At 41.0% G+C, this 16,113-nt stretch overlaps 1 protein-coding gene across 1 annotated transcript in view; it reads right to left on the bottom strand.

Moving 5' to 3' along the window:
- The window catches only part of pkn1a (protein kinase N1a), a 31,919-nt gene extending 17,516 nt beyond the window's left edge, over window positions 1-14,403 (bottom strand). Inside the window, exon 1 of the mRNA XM_083909600.1 lies at window positions 14,337-14,403. Coding sequence (XP_083765726.1) covers window positions 14,337-14,357 — 21 coding nt within the window. The 5' untranslated portion in view covers window positions 14,358-14,403. The remainder of the gene's footprint in view (window positions 1-14,336) is intronic.
- Between the last annotated feature and the right edge of the window lie 1,710 nt (window positions 14,404-16,113).

Raw genomic sequence — 16,113 nt, 5'->3', positions numbered from 1 at the left:
ACAGTTTCCTTCAAAGGAGAGGTTGATTTAACGCTGGCCTTTGTACGTAACGAACACACTGTGAAAGTGGGACAAGAATCAATCAGAAGACCACTTGCAGAGGAGACTAAAACGAAAAAAAAAATACACTGACGGGAGTGAAAGCCAGAGGTGGTTAGCGAGGAGCTGGGAATGGGAGAGAATGGCAAACAAAGACGGAGCAGCATGGGGACAGGAAGAGAGGGAGGAGAGAGGCTGACAAGGCACAGCCGAGGAGGTCACAGGCTGGAAGCAGACAAATAAGCAGAGGAAGAAAAACGCAGAACGGGAGATGGAAATGGGGCAGGGAACATACGAGCACACTGTCTGTAACAAAAGCTCAGCACCACACTTGACCATGAACAGGAGAACAAACTTGTTATTGACTAAAATTCTTCACATATTTAAAGCACATTAATCGTCATATCTGAGAGGATGGAAACATCACGACTTCTGGACTAAAATGAGCTATTTATTAACTACAGATGATAAAAACCAACAAAAAGAATAAAGGTTGTAGGTGTGTGTGTGTATGTAAATATATATATATACACACACATATATATATATACATATATATACACACATATACATACATATATATACATACATATACATACATATATATACATACATATATACACATACATACATATACACATATGTATATATACGTATATATACACATATTTATATACATATAGTACATAAATATATACATACATACACACATATATATATACATACATATATATACACATATATATAATAACACTGAATCCTGAAAAGTGACACACAGAGAGATTGTGGCTTGATCCACTTGAGAATAGATGAACATGTTGACATTCACACAATCTGCATTAATCTCCCTCATCAGTGAGGGGTCTCTGACACAGCGGGCCACCTGTCGATCACTATCAGTTCCCTCGTGACCAAAAAAAAAAAGACACTCGTCAATCATAGTGCAAAAAATGTATTACCTAATATTATGTAATAGTCTAAAAGTAATCCAAGGTGGGAATATAAACTTCACACTTCTATCAGCCCTCAAGTGAAATATTTGGCTTTTACAACAACACAGATACATTTTTTGGGGGGAGGAGATCTATTTATTTATTCAGGGAGTATTTACAGAGTATGCAAACTGTCTGCTGCTCATGACAGTGATATTTAACACATACGTCTCTGAAAAGGAAAACTTAGTTCCCACATCTACTTTTCTTTTCACCGCCGTTGTAGCGACTGTGCGTTTTTCTTTTCTTCACCAATGACCACAACGTGAAATCATTACTTCCGTCATGTGATGTTTTCATGTTTATTTGTATCAATGAATCGCAGGCAGGATCAAACTGTGCGGACGCTGTTGTCGAGAGACTGAACACTGCCCACATTGTGTGAGGGGAATAAACTGGCACAGGTTTGTTATAGTGCTGTGCTTGTTTCTGTAAGAGGTCTGCACATGCATGTGCGATAATACGAGGGCAGCTTTTGGGTCAAGATATCTGGGTTATTGCAGACATTGAAACGACAATACTGAGATGGAAACGTTTCTGCACGGCTGTCAGTGTGGACTTGGGAAAAAAAGGGAGGCACAAGACGTATATTCTACAAGGGGATTTGGGTGCAAAGGTTAGGCACAGATTTCCACCTTAAGTCAAAACAACATGGCTGTTTACGAGGTGGAGAAAGGAAACCAAGAGAGTTTGTGCCTGTGTGTGTGTGTGTGTGTGTGTTTGGCTGAGTCATGATGAAAACATCTGGAGGCATTCTTGAGACGCCGGAGTGGTGACAACAGCCAAAAAGGCCCGGGATGATGGGAAAGGTACTTGAAGAGGGAGAAATGCAAGGACAGAAGTCGTTTTACTGCACTACTACGTCTCTCCACTTCATCGATCTACATTTATTTTCTACATAGATGAGACTGAGTCCATTTAAAAGAGGAGTCTGCCGAGTGATGATGACGACGAGGTTATTTTATAGCAGAGTAGACATCTGTCGTCCCTGGTTACCGAAACAAAACATAATGGCAGCTGAGTTTGATCATCAGACCAATATAAGTGAGTTTTAACAGGATCCTTGGACCTTATCATGCCACATATTTATTAAAAGCAGCTAGGGTTGAGTCAGTTTAAATCACACTGCAGGCCAGGAACAGCAGTCAGCCACCAGGGGGCAACTCTGCTGGTTCAAACAAGAACTCAGTTTGAATGCAAGTCTATGGGAAAATGAGTCGACTACGTGATTTATCATATCAGTAAACATTTTCCTGAGGAGTTAATGATGTCAATATGTACTTTCAGGTCTTCTTCGCTGTCAATTTTCCTTCACAAAGTGCAAAATTGACAGTAAAGCACGGCCATCAGTGTGATTGACAGCTAGCGTCGTCCAATAAGTGCCTGGTTGCCACAACATAATATTGTGATTGTCGTTTTAAATATATGCAAAACGACACTGAGGAGTATTTAAAGGAAGACGCAAATTACCAACACACTATGGCTCCACACCTTGCTGCAGTGCTACGTGATCACATGACCTCTCACTAACATCCTCAGTGACTGCCACACAGGTTTGTGGCGTGTGGTAAAATGCAAATAAGGAGAAAACATGGAGACACCAGACACTCCTTGTTTGTTTTGCTGCACAGTTTACCTTAAAGCAGAGCATCTGAATGCTTCTACACTGGAGTTCCATTGTAATTGTTTGAATTTTTACATGAATGACAGAGTTGTGTCAATTTATATAATCTGTAAGCAGCAAATAATGACTTTTAAACAGTTAAAATCACATTTTTAAAGGACATAAACCAATTATAGCTATGTTTTTTTGCCCACATTGCCAACGCCTTCTTGAACCTTTACAACGGTTTCACAACTTTGTCCATTTTTATGTACGGTCTATAGTTGGATCAAGCCGCTTTTACAGCAAAATGAACCCAGATCCAGAAGTCAACACTTCTATTCTGCACGCACTCTGTTGCTCTTTCTCTGCAAACACAGAGGGAGGGATGAGACTGCAGACATTACCACGCTGCCCCATGAGGCACACAAAAGGCCAAAAAAGCCCCTGAGCAGAGACAGACAGACTGAAGGAGGTGGACAGTTAAAGAGAAAGAGACGAGGAGGAGGAGGAGAGGGTGAGGAGAGGGTGAGGAGAGGTGGTCAGCCCGACCGTGATGAAGAAGCAGGTGGACGAGGAAGGGGAGGGGTCGTTGACTTACAGTGCTGGAGGCGACCGACGGACAAAAGAGCATGTGAGAGCATGTTGGGAGGAGGCTGAGGTCGCTGCCAAGCACACAGTCATCAAACACACAAGAGAAGAAGAAGAACGACACAGCGAGTTTGTGTTCCTGAGTGGACAAGAGTTCACAGAGGTAGTAAAACTATCGCACACAAACACACTGTTGTTAAAGTGGTAGGAATGTCTCAATCCGAAATCTCTGAACGGGGGTGGAACTCTGGGTCTTTTTTAAGCTGCTTAGAGGTCGTCAATCGCCCCCATTCAGCTCACACCAGTGTTTGATCTAATTGGTCATGTTTTATTACAATTAATCGATTACTAAATGAATCGGCAACTATTTTGATAATCAATGAATCGCTTTGAAGCTTTTTTTCATGATTAAAACAAGATTTCTGATCGTTTTAGCTTCTTAAAAGTGAATATTTTCTTCGTTTCTTTGCTCAACATAAAGAAATCATTAAAAACTGAATCATTTTGGTTTGTGGACAAAAACAAGACATTGGAGAACATCGTCATTTCCAGGTTTGACAAACACTGAGCGACGTTTTTCAACATTTTCTGACATTTTATGGACCAAACGATTAATCGAGAAAATGCCCGTCACAGTAAGTATTTTCACCATTCTGGTCGCCGTTAAACGACACAAACAAGAGAGCTGATGAAACCCTCATGCTCACTCTCTCTCTCTCTCCTCCTTCCTCTACCAGTCTGTTCTTCATTCTTTCTTAACTTCACAGAGTAATATTCATTTATTTATTTATTTACCGGACTTTTTCTTGTGCAGCTCTGCCGTGTAGGAAAATACGATGGGAACCCCCCCCAAAAAAGCTTCTCTAATTTTTGCAGTCAGTTAACAATCCACAAGCTTTTCCTGTTCCTAAAAACATACTTTTTGACCATTCCTGAATGCTTGAGTAACTTCCATAGGATGCGTCATCACGACAAAGTCTTTTGTGTGTCCATACATCCTGACATCCTGCAGTTCAGATGCAAACACTAAACTAATACTACTAATTACAGTATGTACAGTTTTTGGGACTAATAGGGAGTTTAAGTGGGGGTTTTACAGTAAACTGAGCGTTCATATAGTATATTTTATCTCATAATTAGTGATAATACAGTTTTAAATTATATCTAATACAGATTTTGCATTCAAAAAATAAAATATAAAATACACAAGCACCTGCTTTCCAGCCCGTTATATCATTCTGGAGCAGATTAATCTGGCAAAATTCCCATATTTAATATTGTTGAAAGCAAGCACTCAGCTTTGCACAGACTTACACAAAGCAGTAGAGGACAACATAAAAGGTTTAGCTTATGGAAGTGGTATTATTAAGTGAACAGGACGTGGATGACGGCAGCGCGATCTTTGCCACAGCAGATAAAACAGAAAATCTCAGGGGAAGTTTGAATTGAATCAGTTTATATATTAAGTGTTTGAGGATAACGGGATTAGCCTGAGCCCGAGCAAGATACCGCAGTTAAATGCAACGGGGTAATCAAATCAGGGAAGGGGAAAAGCATTTCAATCCAATCTGTAATTACTAAGCCAAATATAATTGTACAGCCGTCGCTTAGTTAATTGTCCTCGGAGACTCCACTCTCATTAAAGCTTCCCGAAAAAAAAAAGCTGTGACATGTAAATAGTTTCGGGAGGAGAACGCTTTGTTTCTGAAAAGTCTGACACTTTGTGCAGAAATACTCAAAGTTCCCACCACCGACTCTCAAAAGACTAAGACGATCATCGTCCTGGAAACGGCATCAATCATTCATTCAGGTAAAACAAACAAACAAACTGTGACCTCACCCAGTTGCCAGCTGTTTCTATGACAGCTCAGCCTCCAGGTAACAAACCAGGAAACACCTTTCTCCTCCTTCCCGTCGTCTGTTTGCCCAACACTGCCTCGGTAATCCGACATTTGACTGTGCCGAGTGAAAGATGGAATACAGGCTAGGAGTACTAAATGTAAATGCACGTAAAAGTACATGCTGTTTACTGAATGTGTGCAAGTAAACTGAAGTGCAATGCTGCATGAAAAGCATTTTTATTGCCTCAAAATAACTTAAAACATCAATTAATCATTTACTCACAAAACAGGAAATTCTGGTAATAATATTAAATAACTTTATGCTCGTATGCTATGTGCGTAAAAGGCACACCCAGTTCACAGAGACACTATCTGTCTATCACTAGCTGTACTCCATTCATCAATCTCATTAAAAGTCAATTAAAATAGACATATACATATAAAATCTAACCGTTTATTTCATAGAGGCTGACCGGTGTAGTGTTTTTCCATGGCTTTAGAAATCAGAGAAGCTGATGGCCGATATACTGTAAGATGCCTATTTTTTTGGCTGATGTTTGGTAAGCTTCCTTTTTTTCCACCTGACCGTTTAATTATAATAAATAATACACAAAAGAATTGCTTAACTGCAACTCATGGTGCGCCTTTCTCCAATCTGTGATCCTTGTCTGCACTTAAATATTTTAAATGAACACATTTGTAACTATCAAAAACATGAAACACGTCACTTTTTGGATAAATACGAAATAACTGGCCAGTGAATAGTTAATTAAATAATAATCCATTGATGCAATTATTAAATAATTGGAAAAAAAAATCAGCCCGAATGATTTAAAAACGTCTTAAAATGTTCTTTTTGTCGTGCAGTTAGCTAAACCTTTGTTCCGAGCAGCACAAGACGATCACCATATGTCGTAACTGTGCTAAACAAACAACTTGAGCATTTGATGTTTTGAAGTGATATAATTCAGCGTGACACGAAGGCGACTGCACCCAAACGTCAACTCCCAGCAGCGTAGGGCCGACTCTTATCAGTGTAACTTGATCTCAAAGCCATTCTAATGAGAGGGATTGTTTGTGGGGAGACTTTAATAACTCCCAGAGCCTATTTATAGCTTATAAGTCACTCCCTTACGGTCTGCGTCTATGACACACAAACACACAAAACAGAAACCCCACACAGACAAATACTTCAACAAAGACCGCCTGTCCTGCTATTGAGCATATTATTAAAATCATGCATGCAAATATTTGGCTAAGACAAACATGAAAAGCACACACCCTTCAAATGTAACTGTTTACATACGCATGGGGTTAAGGACATAGGGTTAAGGACAATGGTATTTGTTTATAATAAAGGTTGAAGAAAAGCATTTTCTGGATAATCAAATAAACGTACTTTAAAATAGTTTGTTCTGATTAAAGGATTGATGCACGTATACGCACCGTGAAATTACTTAATTTACGTCCATGTAAACAGAAATAAAACAACAACAACACTGTTTTCCTTTTAATTATCCCCCTGTGGAGAACAGCTCTGGCGGTCCAAATATACCCAAATGGGAAGATGGAGGGTTGTAGAAGAGGAGGGAGGAGGACGGGGGCAACAGCTGGTGCATAGACTGTACACAAGGGGTGTGTGGGGGGGGGCATATACAGTGGGTGAAAGTAGACTGGTGGGGGGGCAAGATAATAAAAGGGTCACATGGTGGATCACTTTACAGCCATTCATCAGTTCTGTTTAGGCCTTCTTTGGAGATGTGAATAGGCCTCTGAAAGTAAGAGTCACTACAGTATGTTTCTCTAACATATGGATGATGTTATATATACATATCTTGTGGTATATGAAAAATTAATATGTTAACCTCTTCTTCCCTGACCCTCTTTTTGGAGTCCCTGCTCGAAAATGACATGGATGATAAGTATGATGGCAACCGTGAAGAAGAGGTTTAAAAAAAAGTAGTGCAGCCACTGGTCAGAATGCCTTTGCAACTCATAAGTCAGTCGTCTCTGGTGAGAATGTTTAGACCAGGTCTGTGCTGGTATGTAAGAAACCTCTTCTTCTGTATACAAACATCTCACTATGTCTGTGAGAGAGTCTGCAAACGCAGCTCAGAACATGAACCATGCAGATTATGGGTTGTATAAACACTACTGAGCGTATGTGTGTGTGTGTGTGTCCTGGTCCAGATTTGAACTATTTACGATCGTATTACTAAACAAATTCTAGATAATGATAATTGTGGATGAGGAAATGCATTAGTTTCATGATTAGCTCTACGGGTGTTGGCTTCACGGGAACAGATTGTGTAACTTTGATGATCTGATGCATTTACTTGTGTGCATTCTAACATTATGCCAACACACACACGACCACCCACTGACAACTCAAGATGTTTTCCTTGATGGTAAATGTTTTGTGTTGAGATCTCGGTGTCATGATTTTGGAATTGTATAAACAAAAACGACCTCTCGCACACACACACACTGTTCAGATAACGTTCTTTGTCATTTACATGACATTACGAATATTATCCTGTTCTGTGGTGACACAGAGAGGATCACTCCCACTACATCCACTGCCCTGTTTACTGTCTTTTTTTACCCAACACAATAGATGCACCATTTATGTCATTTTATTTATAATAAAACATTGAGGCAACGCCCTCACCCATGGGTGAGCCACAGAATTTGACCGTACAGACAGAAGATTCTATTGCATGAGAGCCAAACATACCATTATATGGATAGAATACTGATACTTATTCATTAATATCATTGCTATTGCATTAAGACTACAATCTTTATGCTTTCAAGCCTTGATTAAAGGGATATTAACAGTCAAGTTTCATGTAAAGGTGGACGCTGGATACAATAATGAAGCCTACAAATATTTAACAAATACTGTGAGCTTAAGAGAACCACGCCTAGTGTATCCCACTTACTCAAATGAGGATTGCTATGTTTGTGTACCGTTTACCAGCCTGACCGCCTGCTGTGTGTGTGTGTGTGTGTGGGGGGGGGGGGGGGTCATAATGCTTCAATCAACACAATGTGTGCAAAAGGATGAGAACATTTGTCTATTTGAGGAGTGGCTTACATGTGCAAAGAGCACTGCCACATTCAGATCTGGTATTAACATCCTGATCGTGTTTAGTATGACTGTTCACATCTGGCATTGAAATGTGTCCTGGTGGATGTGTTTCCTGTCACTACATATGATGGTCAGATCTGAGACTCTTCTCAAGAAAGACATTTTTAACAAGTCTGATTGCACAGATGCATCTACGGTCAGTCTGACCTTTAGATAACGGTCAAAAAATAATAAATATATAGTCCGTACAGAGAAATCTGAAATCCGTCTCCCAGGGCTGCGAGGAGAAAAGAACAACGTCATTATTTTCTTGCAGCTTGTTCTCGACACATCATCTGGGCAGAACTATTTTCTTGTGTGCTATGGCCAGAAAAAGAACATATTTCTCTGTTCATGTGGAGCATGTACAGGCCTTTAATGTGCTCTTACAGTACCAGTATGAATTACCAATACCAGGTCTGAACGAAGGAGCGTGTTCTACTAAAAATACAAGTTTTACACGCCCTATATATAGAAGCAGACTCTACCATTTTGTTACTGGTGAGACACCGGGGTTTTAATTACTATTGCCGTTTAAAAACGTATATTTCCTGTTCGTCTGGTTAAACTATAACGATACTCGTCTCGTTATAGTTCCCCCCCCCCCACCCCCCAACGTGCTAGCTGTCAATTTATGCAGTAAAGTAATTCCCTGGCAATTCCAGAGATAGTTAACCTCGCTGAGTGACTGTTTAAATAGCACGGCAGTGCTGAGTGATGGGGCTGGGATCGATGCGTGTGCACGAATGCCCTGGGGCCACTGCCATAATGAGGATGGGTCAAAGTTCAAGGGCTGCTGGTGTTGACAAAGCCAAGCTTGGGTCTGATTGAGAAGCAAAGTGAATGCTAACTACTAAAAATAAAAAAAGGGAGAGGTGTTCAAGGCAAGCTGTGCCGTCACGTCGTCATTTGCACTTTATTCTGCTTCAAAAGTTAATACAGCATCTGCTGTATTTACGTTTTTAGCGACAAGTGACCTTCATGCTGCTCTGCGTGCTCCTAACCACTCCCGGTCTTTCCAACCCTGGCCACTGGACGATAGGTGATGTCACGGCAGTGTGCAAATTCACTGTGTTGTGTCAGGGGAGAGGGAGGCGTCCAACTGAAGCGCTGGAATGCAGGGGATACAGTACATCGCTATGAGGTCATGGGAATGATGGAATGTTTGTGCAGAGGGACAGGAGGAGGAAACGTGGCAAAACAAGGGAAATCTAAAGGGAGGAATATTAGCTACTAACAGCTGCTGGGGGGCTCAAACTCAACACGAAGCTCCTGTTCCACACCAAATCAACCCAAATACCACTGACCACACTTGACATGTGGGGATTTACTAGAGTTGGTCGGTTCCTCGGTTGGCGAGGGTGTGGCCACTAACATTTTCCAGGCAGAACGTGGAAAACGAACTCCCAGTGTGATCTAGGCTTTGAGCGTTGGACAATATGAGCTATTGTACTGTTGCAGCCATGTAGCCTCATCATCAACATAATGCCATTAGACCTCCCCTACCCTGTACCGCCCAACCTTGGGGCCCAAACAAAGCTTTACACCCATGTCCTACCAGAGCAGGAATGATACAACTACTGCAGTGGTTTTTAATGGGAGTCATGGAGCTGCACGAAAACATTGAAGGGTCTGGTAAAATGTCAGAAAACGTCTTTGATATGGTTCTGAAGGTTGGATAAACTACATGTTAATAACCACACTGAATTTTAATATAGGTCTTCTTCATACTGTCTGCATATGCATATCCGCAGAGGTCTGCGTGACACAGATTTCGCAAGATTGCCCAATCGAATGTTGGCCCTACACGGATAAACATGAAGCACAGCTTACGTTTGAGTCGCCACAGACTGTACGTGTTTAGGGTTAAGGAATTTAAATATTTTTTTTCCAGAACAAATCAATTCAATAAACTTGAACTTGTTTTTTATGGTTTTGGCTGTACCGCCACATCAGGGTCTGTGACTGAGCAAGTTACGCCACTAGTTTGCTGGCCACTTCTCCAATAGGGTGTTGCACTTTTAAAAATGATGAGATCATGAAAATTATGATTATTTATGACATCATTGGGGCGACTCAGATAATCCCAACTCTCTAATTTTAATGGAATGCATTGAAACGATGAGTTCACATCAACTGTGTGGAGTCGTAAGACATCACAACTCAACAAAGAGCCAAATTTGTGTCTATATATGTTGACTTATCCATCCTTTGAGAGTCAATTTCTGCCCAAGTCAGCATGGACACTTTGCAGAGGATCGCCTAGTCTCAAATTTTGGTCTGTCCTCGACTATTACTTTACTTTTCTCCTCGATGGTTCTACATGTTTATGTTGAAATGATTTCTTTTAGGGTGAGGGAAAAAAGAGGCACACTAGACGGTCATTAGTCGATGAATATGTGGTGATGATCATGCGTTACAAGCCTAAATATAGCAATGTTCATGTGAGGTGGTTGTCTCACATGATAGGAAGAAAGAAAGGCACTTTTTCATGCCACAGTTTCATAAAAATCAGATGTCTGCCTCGGAAATAAAGGAAAATTTTAGTCTTCCCCCCCCTCCCATGTCTCCAGTTCTTCAGCTGTTCCTTGTTGCATTATTGTGGATTTTGTCTGCCTACATGGCCACAGGGCAGGCACTGAGAAAAGCCTACTTTGTGTGCATAGCTGTCTCATTGCGTCATGGTAAGGCTTATGGGAAGTACTCCTTTGCATTCCCTGGAGTGTCTGACTGTGGAAGCATGTGTGTTGTATATGTGTGCATTTTGCAAACATGAATGCTTACACTCTGGTACATTTTTATTAAATCACTAGAGTGTGTGCCGTGGTTGTCCAAATATATTTTCCAGTAGAAAAAAGTGTGCAGGCACCTTCCTCCATATATGGTACAGTTAAGTGGCATGTTCCCTCCATTCCAGTCGTGTCACCCTTCTAACCTTTTTGAGGAAGTGTGACGCAACTGGGTGCAAACTTCTATTGGGACTATCTAGCATTGTCTTACTTTGGGGAAGGGGGAAAGGAAATACCAAGCCCTGGTAAGGGGTTTAGAGCTCCACTTCTTCCCAAACATCTACAATAATTGAAGCTTAAAGAGTAAATACAAATGGTTTTACACATCAAACTATTTTTTGCATCACTAAATATATGAAAAAAATTGGTTTTTGGTTGCAGTGGTTTACAAATCTATCCACCTGTAGCTATAGCTGTTTGGAAAATGTTTTTGTTGTTGTTGCTTCTGCCACAATATCAGAATAAAAGCAGTTTTAGCATAGTTACTAAGCCGTCTAGCCAAGGGGACATCAAGGCAACAAGACTCGGTTGAAGTGGCAAACTAACCCAGGAAAAAAGGCGATTAAAAGCCGTCAGAAAACAGGCCGCATTTAAACATCATAACTAAACACAGACTCACTCACAGGCAGAGTTTATTACTGACACGTGCTGGCGTTCCAGATTATTCCTGACATCAATTAAAGAGGGACAAAATAATGAAAGAGTCACTGGTGGAGATTGTGGAACGTGTCAAAGATAAATGGTACAGAATAAAAACCTTGAACCTGATCAGATCCCTTTTTCTTTTAACCTTGTGAGCTACAGTTGTATAAAGTATCGTATATTTGAGCGGGCAAGGTGGTTCAGTGGTAGAAAAGCAGACCAATAAAAGCTACATTTCTAAAAGGCAAAGCAATTAAGAATGAATGCAAGAAGAATAATTGACTCGCCTCATTAAATTATGTTCAGTTCCACACAAGAATGAGCCTCAGATCAGACCTGAGGTCAATATTTACACCAAATGCAAAGACTTATTGCTGCCAGTGCTTATATTAGAATTCTTGAGAGTCCACAGCACACAAAATGGACTGCTGTGTAACCTACCAACCTAAAATAAAAGTTATGTAAGAGCATTAAGTTTCAAATGAGCCTGTTTAAGAACACAAATGGACATCCGGCCCCTTACTCATTTATAATGCAAAGGTGGAAAAGGCCAAGTCAAGTGTTTCACCAGTATCTGATATTGTCTCACACACACAGGATTTAAAAAGGTGACATTTTCAGCCAAATATTCTTACAATACGCCCTTTTAAAGCAGTATGTTTTGAGTCATACTAACTCTATTCATCATCACCGTTACCCCAGTTTTGCATTTGCATTGAAATGATTCCATAAGGTTTCCTGAAATGCTTTAGAAGTCGGTAAACATATTCACCCACATGTCAAGACGGGGCACCTGTATTTCTCAACTACATGCAACTCCAAACCTGCATGTCGACACTGACATGGACGTCAATGTCACAAGCTCCACAAGAACAAAAGGCTTAACGTTTTAAATGTATGACTCACTATCCTTCATATCCTATGTGATGAAATAAATGGCATTTAGTGTGTTGCTAAGTTTACTGTACGCTCAGCAAACTCTGGAGAGTAAAGCAAGGATCAATCGATAACAGAAAAGTAACATAAAAAGAATTACCGGTGCTTTACCGCAGCCCATTCTCAAAATGCAAAGTCAGAAGCCTCCTTGCTTGCTGCTGCTGCTGCTGCTGCTTACAGAACAAAATCAACAGCAACAAAGACAGTTGGGTAATGGTGGTGTGTGTATTCTGTGCGTTGTTTCACAACAAACACCACTGTTGTGTCTTGCAATCTGCACACAACAAACTCCAGAAAACAAAAAGGCTACAGAAAGATCCAAAGGGACCCACATCACGGCAAATACAACACAATACAGTCCAACACCCAACAAGGTGACTTAGCCCAGCCTGGAGCTCTGTGTACAAGCGCCGTCCAACACCAGAAAGTGTCCCGTCATACATTTTTAACAAGAGGCAAACTATCTGACTATCTGTTTCCACTTCAACTGAGTGGTGGTTGGGGGTTCCTCACAGTGGGGTCCTGGGAGCCAACAAAGGTCCTTGGGATGTCCACCAGGATAATCCACTAAGAGAGGAACCCCATCATGGCTTTGCATGAACGGTCACTCTTGACGACAACAATGTGATTCTGTTTGGATTATATTTACCAGTCTTTTCTCGCAAAGGATTATTAAATCACTTATTAATACTAATTGACAGATTTAATGTCATTTTCTATCAACGTAGGGTACATATAATTAATAGGTTTGGATGCAATGAGGATACAAATTATGATTTAGGTGTACTGAAGGAGACTGGGCAGTGTTGGTTGGCAGAGGTTGTGTTTTTGGCAATGTTTGGCCTAAAAGTTAGCATCCTCCAAGTTGTTTAAAGAGCTGACAAACAAAAAGTTTCTCTTTTTTTTCCTTCTAGGCTGTTTTTTTTGCTTGAAATAGACCACAAATTGAATAATAACCAATGAGGAGGCACCAGAAACTAAGCTATACAGAAGATTCCCCCCCGAAACTAGTGGCAGATGGTTCTACAGCAGTATTAAAGGTGCCATATGTAAGAATGTGCTAACTACATTCAAATTCAAAATACAGAGGTCTTTTAGGTTTTGTTTTCTGACGTAACTGGCAACCCGTGGTTGCTCGATAGCTGAGACTCTACTGACTGCAATGATTGGTAGACAGCGGTAGGTGGCGCCACATGCCAAAACACGATTTCAAAACATGAACATGATTTGCAGTCTGCAAATATTTTGGCTGTACTGTTGTTGTTGGTGAGTTCAGTGTGTTATATGAACATTATTGCTGTCTCTGTGACATATTAGGAGAATTTTTATGTCACAGACTCAGGAATAATGTTCATAAAACAAACTGAACTCACCAACAACAACAGTACAGCCAAAATATTTTCATTAAAAAATGTTTTTGCACACTGCAAATCATGTATTGGCATGTGGTCGCCACCGACCGCCGTCTACCAATCATTGCAGTCAGTAGGGTCTCAGCTGCCAAGCAACCATGGGTTGCCAGTTATGTCAGAAAACAACCTAAAAGACTTCGGTATTTTGTATTTGAATGTAGGCCACATTCTTACATATGGCACCTTTAAACCACACTGGATGCTACGCTCGCCACTTTATTAGGTACACTGTGCACCTAATAAAGTGGATGGTGGGAGGACGTTGTTGACATGCTTCACCAAAGGTATTGCAGACACTTACATGTAGGTGACTTTAATTATAGGTTACGCGTGTAGGTTGGCAACTTGAGCAACTTACTTGTACAGCGTCGTTCGCCATCGTTGTCTTGTCTCCCTCCGTCGCCCCTGCCTTCACAGTCGGACTGAGCACATGTGGGGACTCGGGAGTGGAAAAAACGTGCCGTCTTCACCCTGCGACGATTAAAAATAAAAGGGGCTAAATGTGCAAGTGAGTGAGTGTTAAGTCAAACACTGTGTCGTTGACACAAAGGCAAACAGTCAGTCACAGGAGGTAATCCGCATTGTTGGGTAGCCTAGCCGCGCCTGAATGGATCCTCCCGGTGTGTTCAGCCAACGTCACTCCCGTCACTTCACCCGCATTAAAACAAAAAAAAACGCGTTCACTTGAAGTTTGGACGTGTTCAAAAAAATAAGAAATAAAACTTGTCAGTTACAGACTCGTTGTGTGTCTCCTCCAGGAGGTGATAGTCATTCAACAGCTAGCAAGAGCCCCACACACACACACACACACACACACTATCAGCAGGAGCTCCTGTCATGTCCATTTTGCTGGGGGGAGTAAAAACAGCCTTTTTCTTCTTCTTTGCTGTCCTCTTCTGCCCGTGAAACACGAACACGCCTCAGCCTCGGTTGTGTATCACATGCCACACAACGAAAAAACCCGCTCATCTGTCAGTTAGTCCTCCTCCTTCTCCTCCTCCTCCTCCTCCGCTCACACACACACACACACTCACTCAGCGAGGGGACAATGGGGAGCTCGTGTGTCCGGCTAACATCCCGCTATCTTCCTTTAAAAACAGCTCAAAGACAAGCTAACATGTCCTGTTTGGTTGAGGTCACACGGAGCATCACCTCACAGTCAGTCAAACAGCGGCTAAACTGACTCAGCGGCAAACACACACACACACACACACTCTCCCTCTATCTCACACACACACATACATCCACTAGCTAGTCGCGCGCCCCCGACGCTCAAGCTATGTACTGCCGCCCGGCTCGTCATTGGCCAAGGGGCTGTTCCGCGGGGGCGCGCCCGGATGTGTCACGTGACCTTGAGCGTAAACTGTAACTTATAATGAACCAGCTGTTGAATACACACACACACACACGTGGAGATAATACAACATATGCACAGTGATAAAGACGTGTAACATACAATATACAATTTACAGTGTAACAGACAATAATAACCACCAAAACAACAACAACAATGAACAAAATATATCTAAATAATATTTATGATGATATTGGAGAACAACACCCTGGCGTGACAGATTTTGTTTAGTTAGTTAATAACCACCGTTCAAACAATAAAAAATAGAAACCTTTATTGTAAAATTAGAACATGATGATTTTTTAAATTTTATTTTTAAGATTTAGTTTAGTTAGTTTTACAAATAAACAGTAAGTGAGTAGTAGTAGAGGGAAGAAGCCTTGATATCTGACAAGGTTTGATTAGTTAATAGCGTGAAAAATGTGTAAAAAGGTGAACAAAGTATAACAGCGGAGCTCCAGGGGGTGTGTGTATGTGGTGTTAGTTGTATCCGCTCTGGGGCTCCAGGGAGGCGGGTAGGTGGTGTTCGTTGTCCCCGCTGTGGAGCTCCAGGGTGTGGGGCACGGAAATATGTGAAAATGAAGAAAATAGGAAAGTTAAACTAATGAAAAACAGTTAATATTATTCTAAATAGTGTTTTAAATGTGTAAAAAGTTGAAAAAAGTATAAACGTGGAACTCCGTGGAGAGATACTTGTGGTATTTATCCTCAATATATTAAGCACATGGACAGGCTAACGTACTTTTATATTCTTCCTACTACTCGATATTTCTCATAATTT

This window comes from Microchirus variegatus, assembly GCF_963457635.1.
Source record: "Microchirus variegatus genome assembly, chromosome: 23".
Lineage (NCBI taxonomy): Eukaryota > Metazoa > Chordata > Actinopteri > Pleuronectiformes > Soleidae > Microchirus > Microchirus variegatus.
Note: the sequence above shows the minus strand (reverse complement) of the source record. Positions and strands in the feature narration are given on the sequence as shown.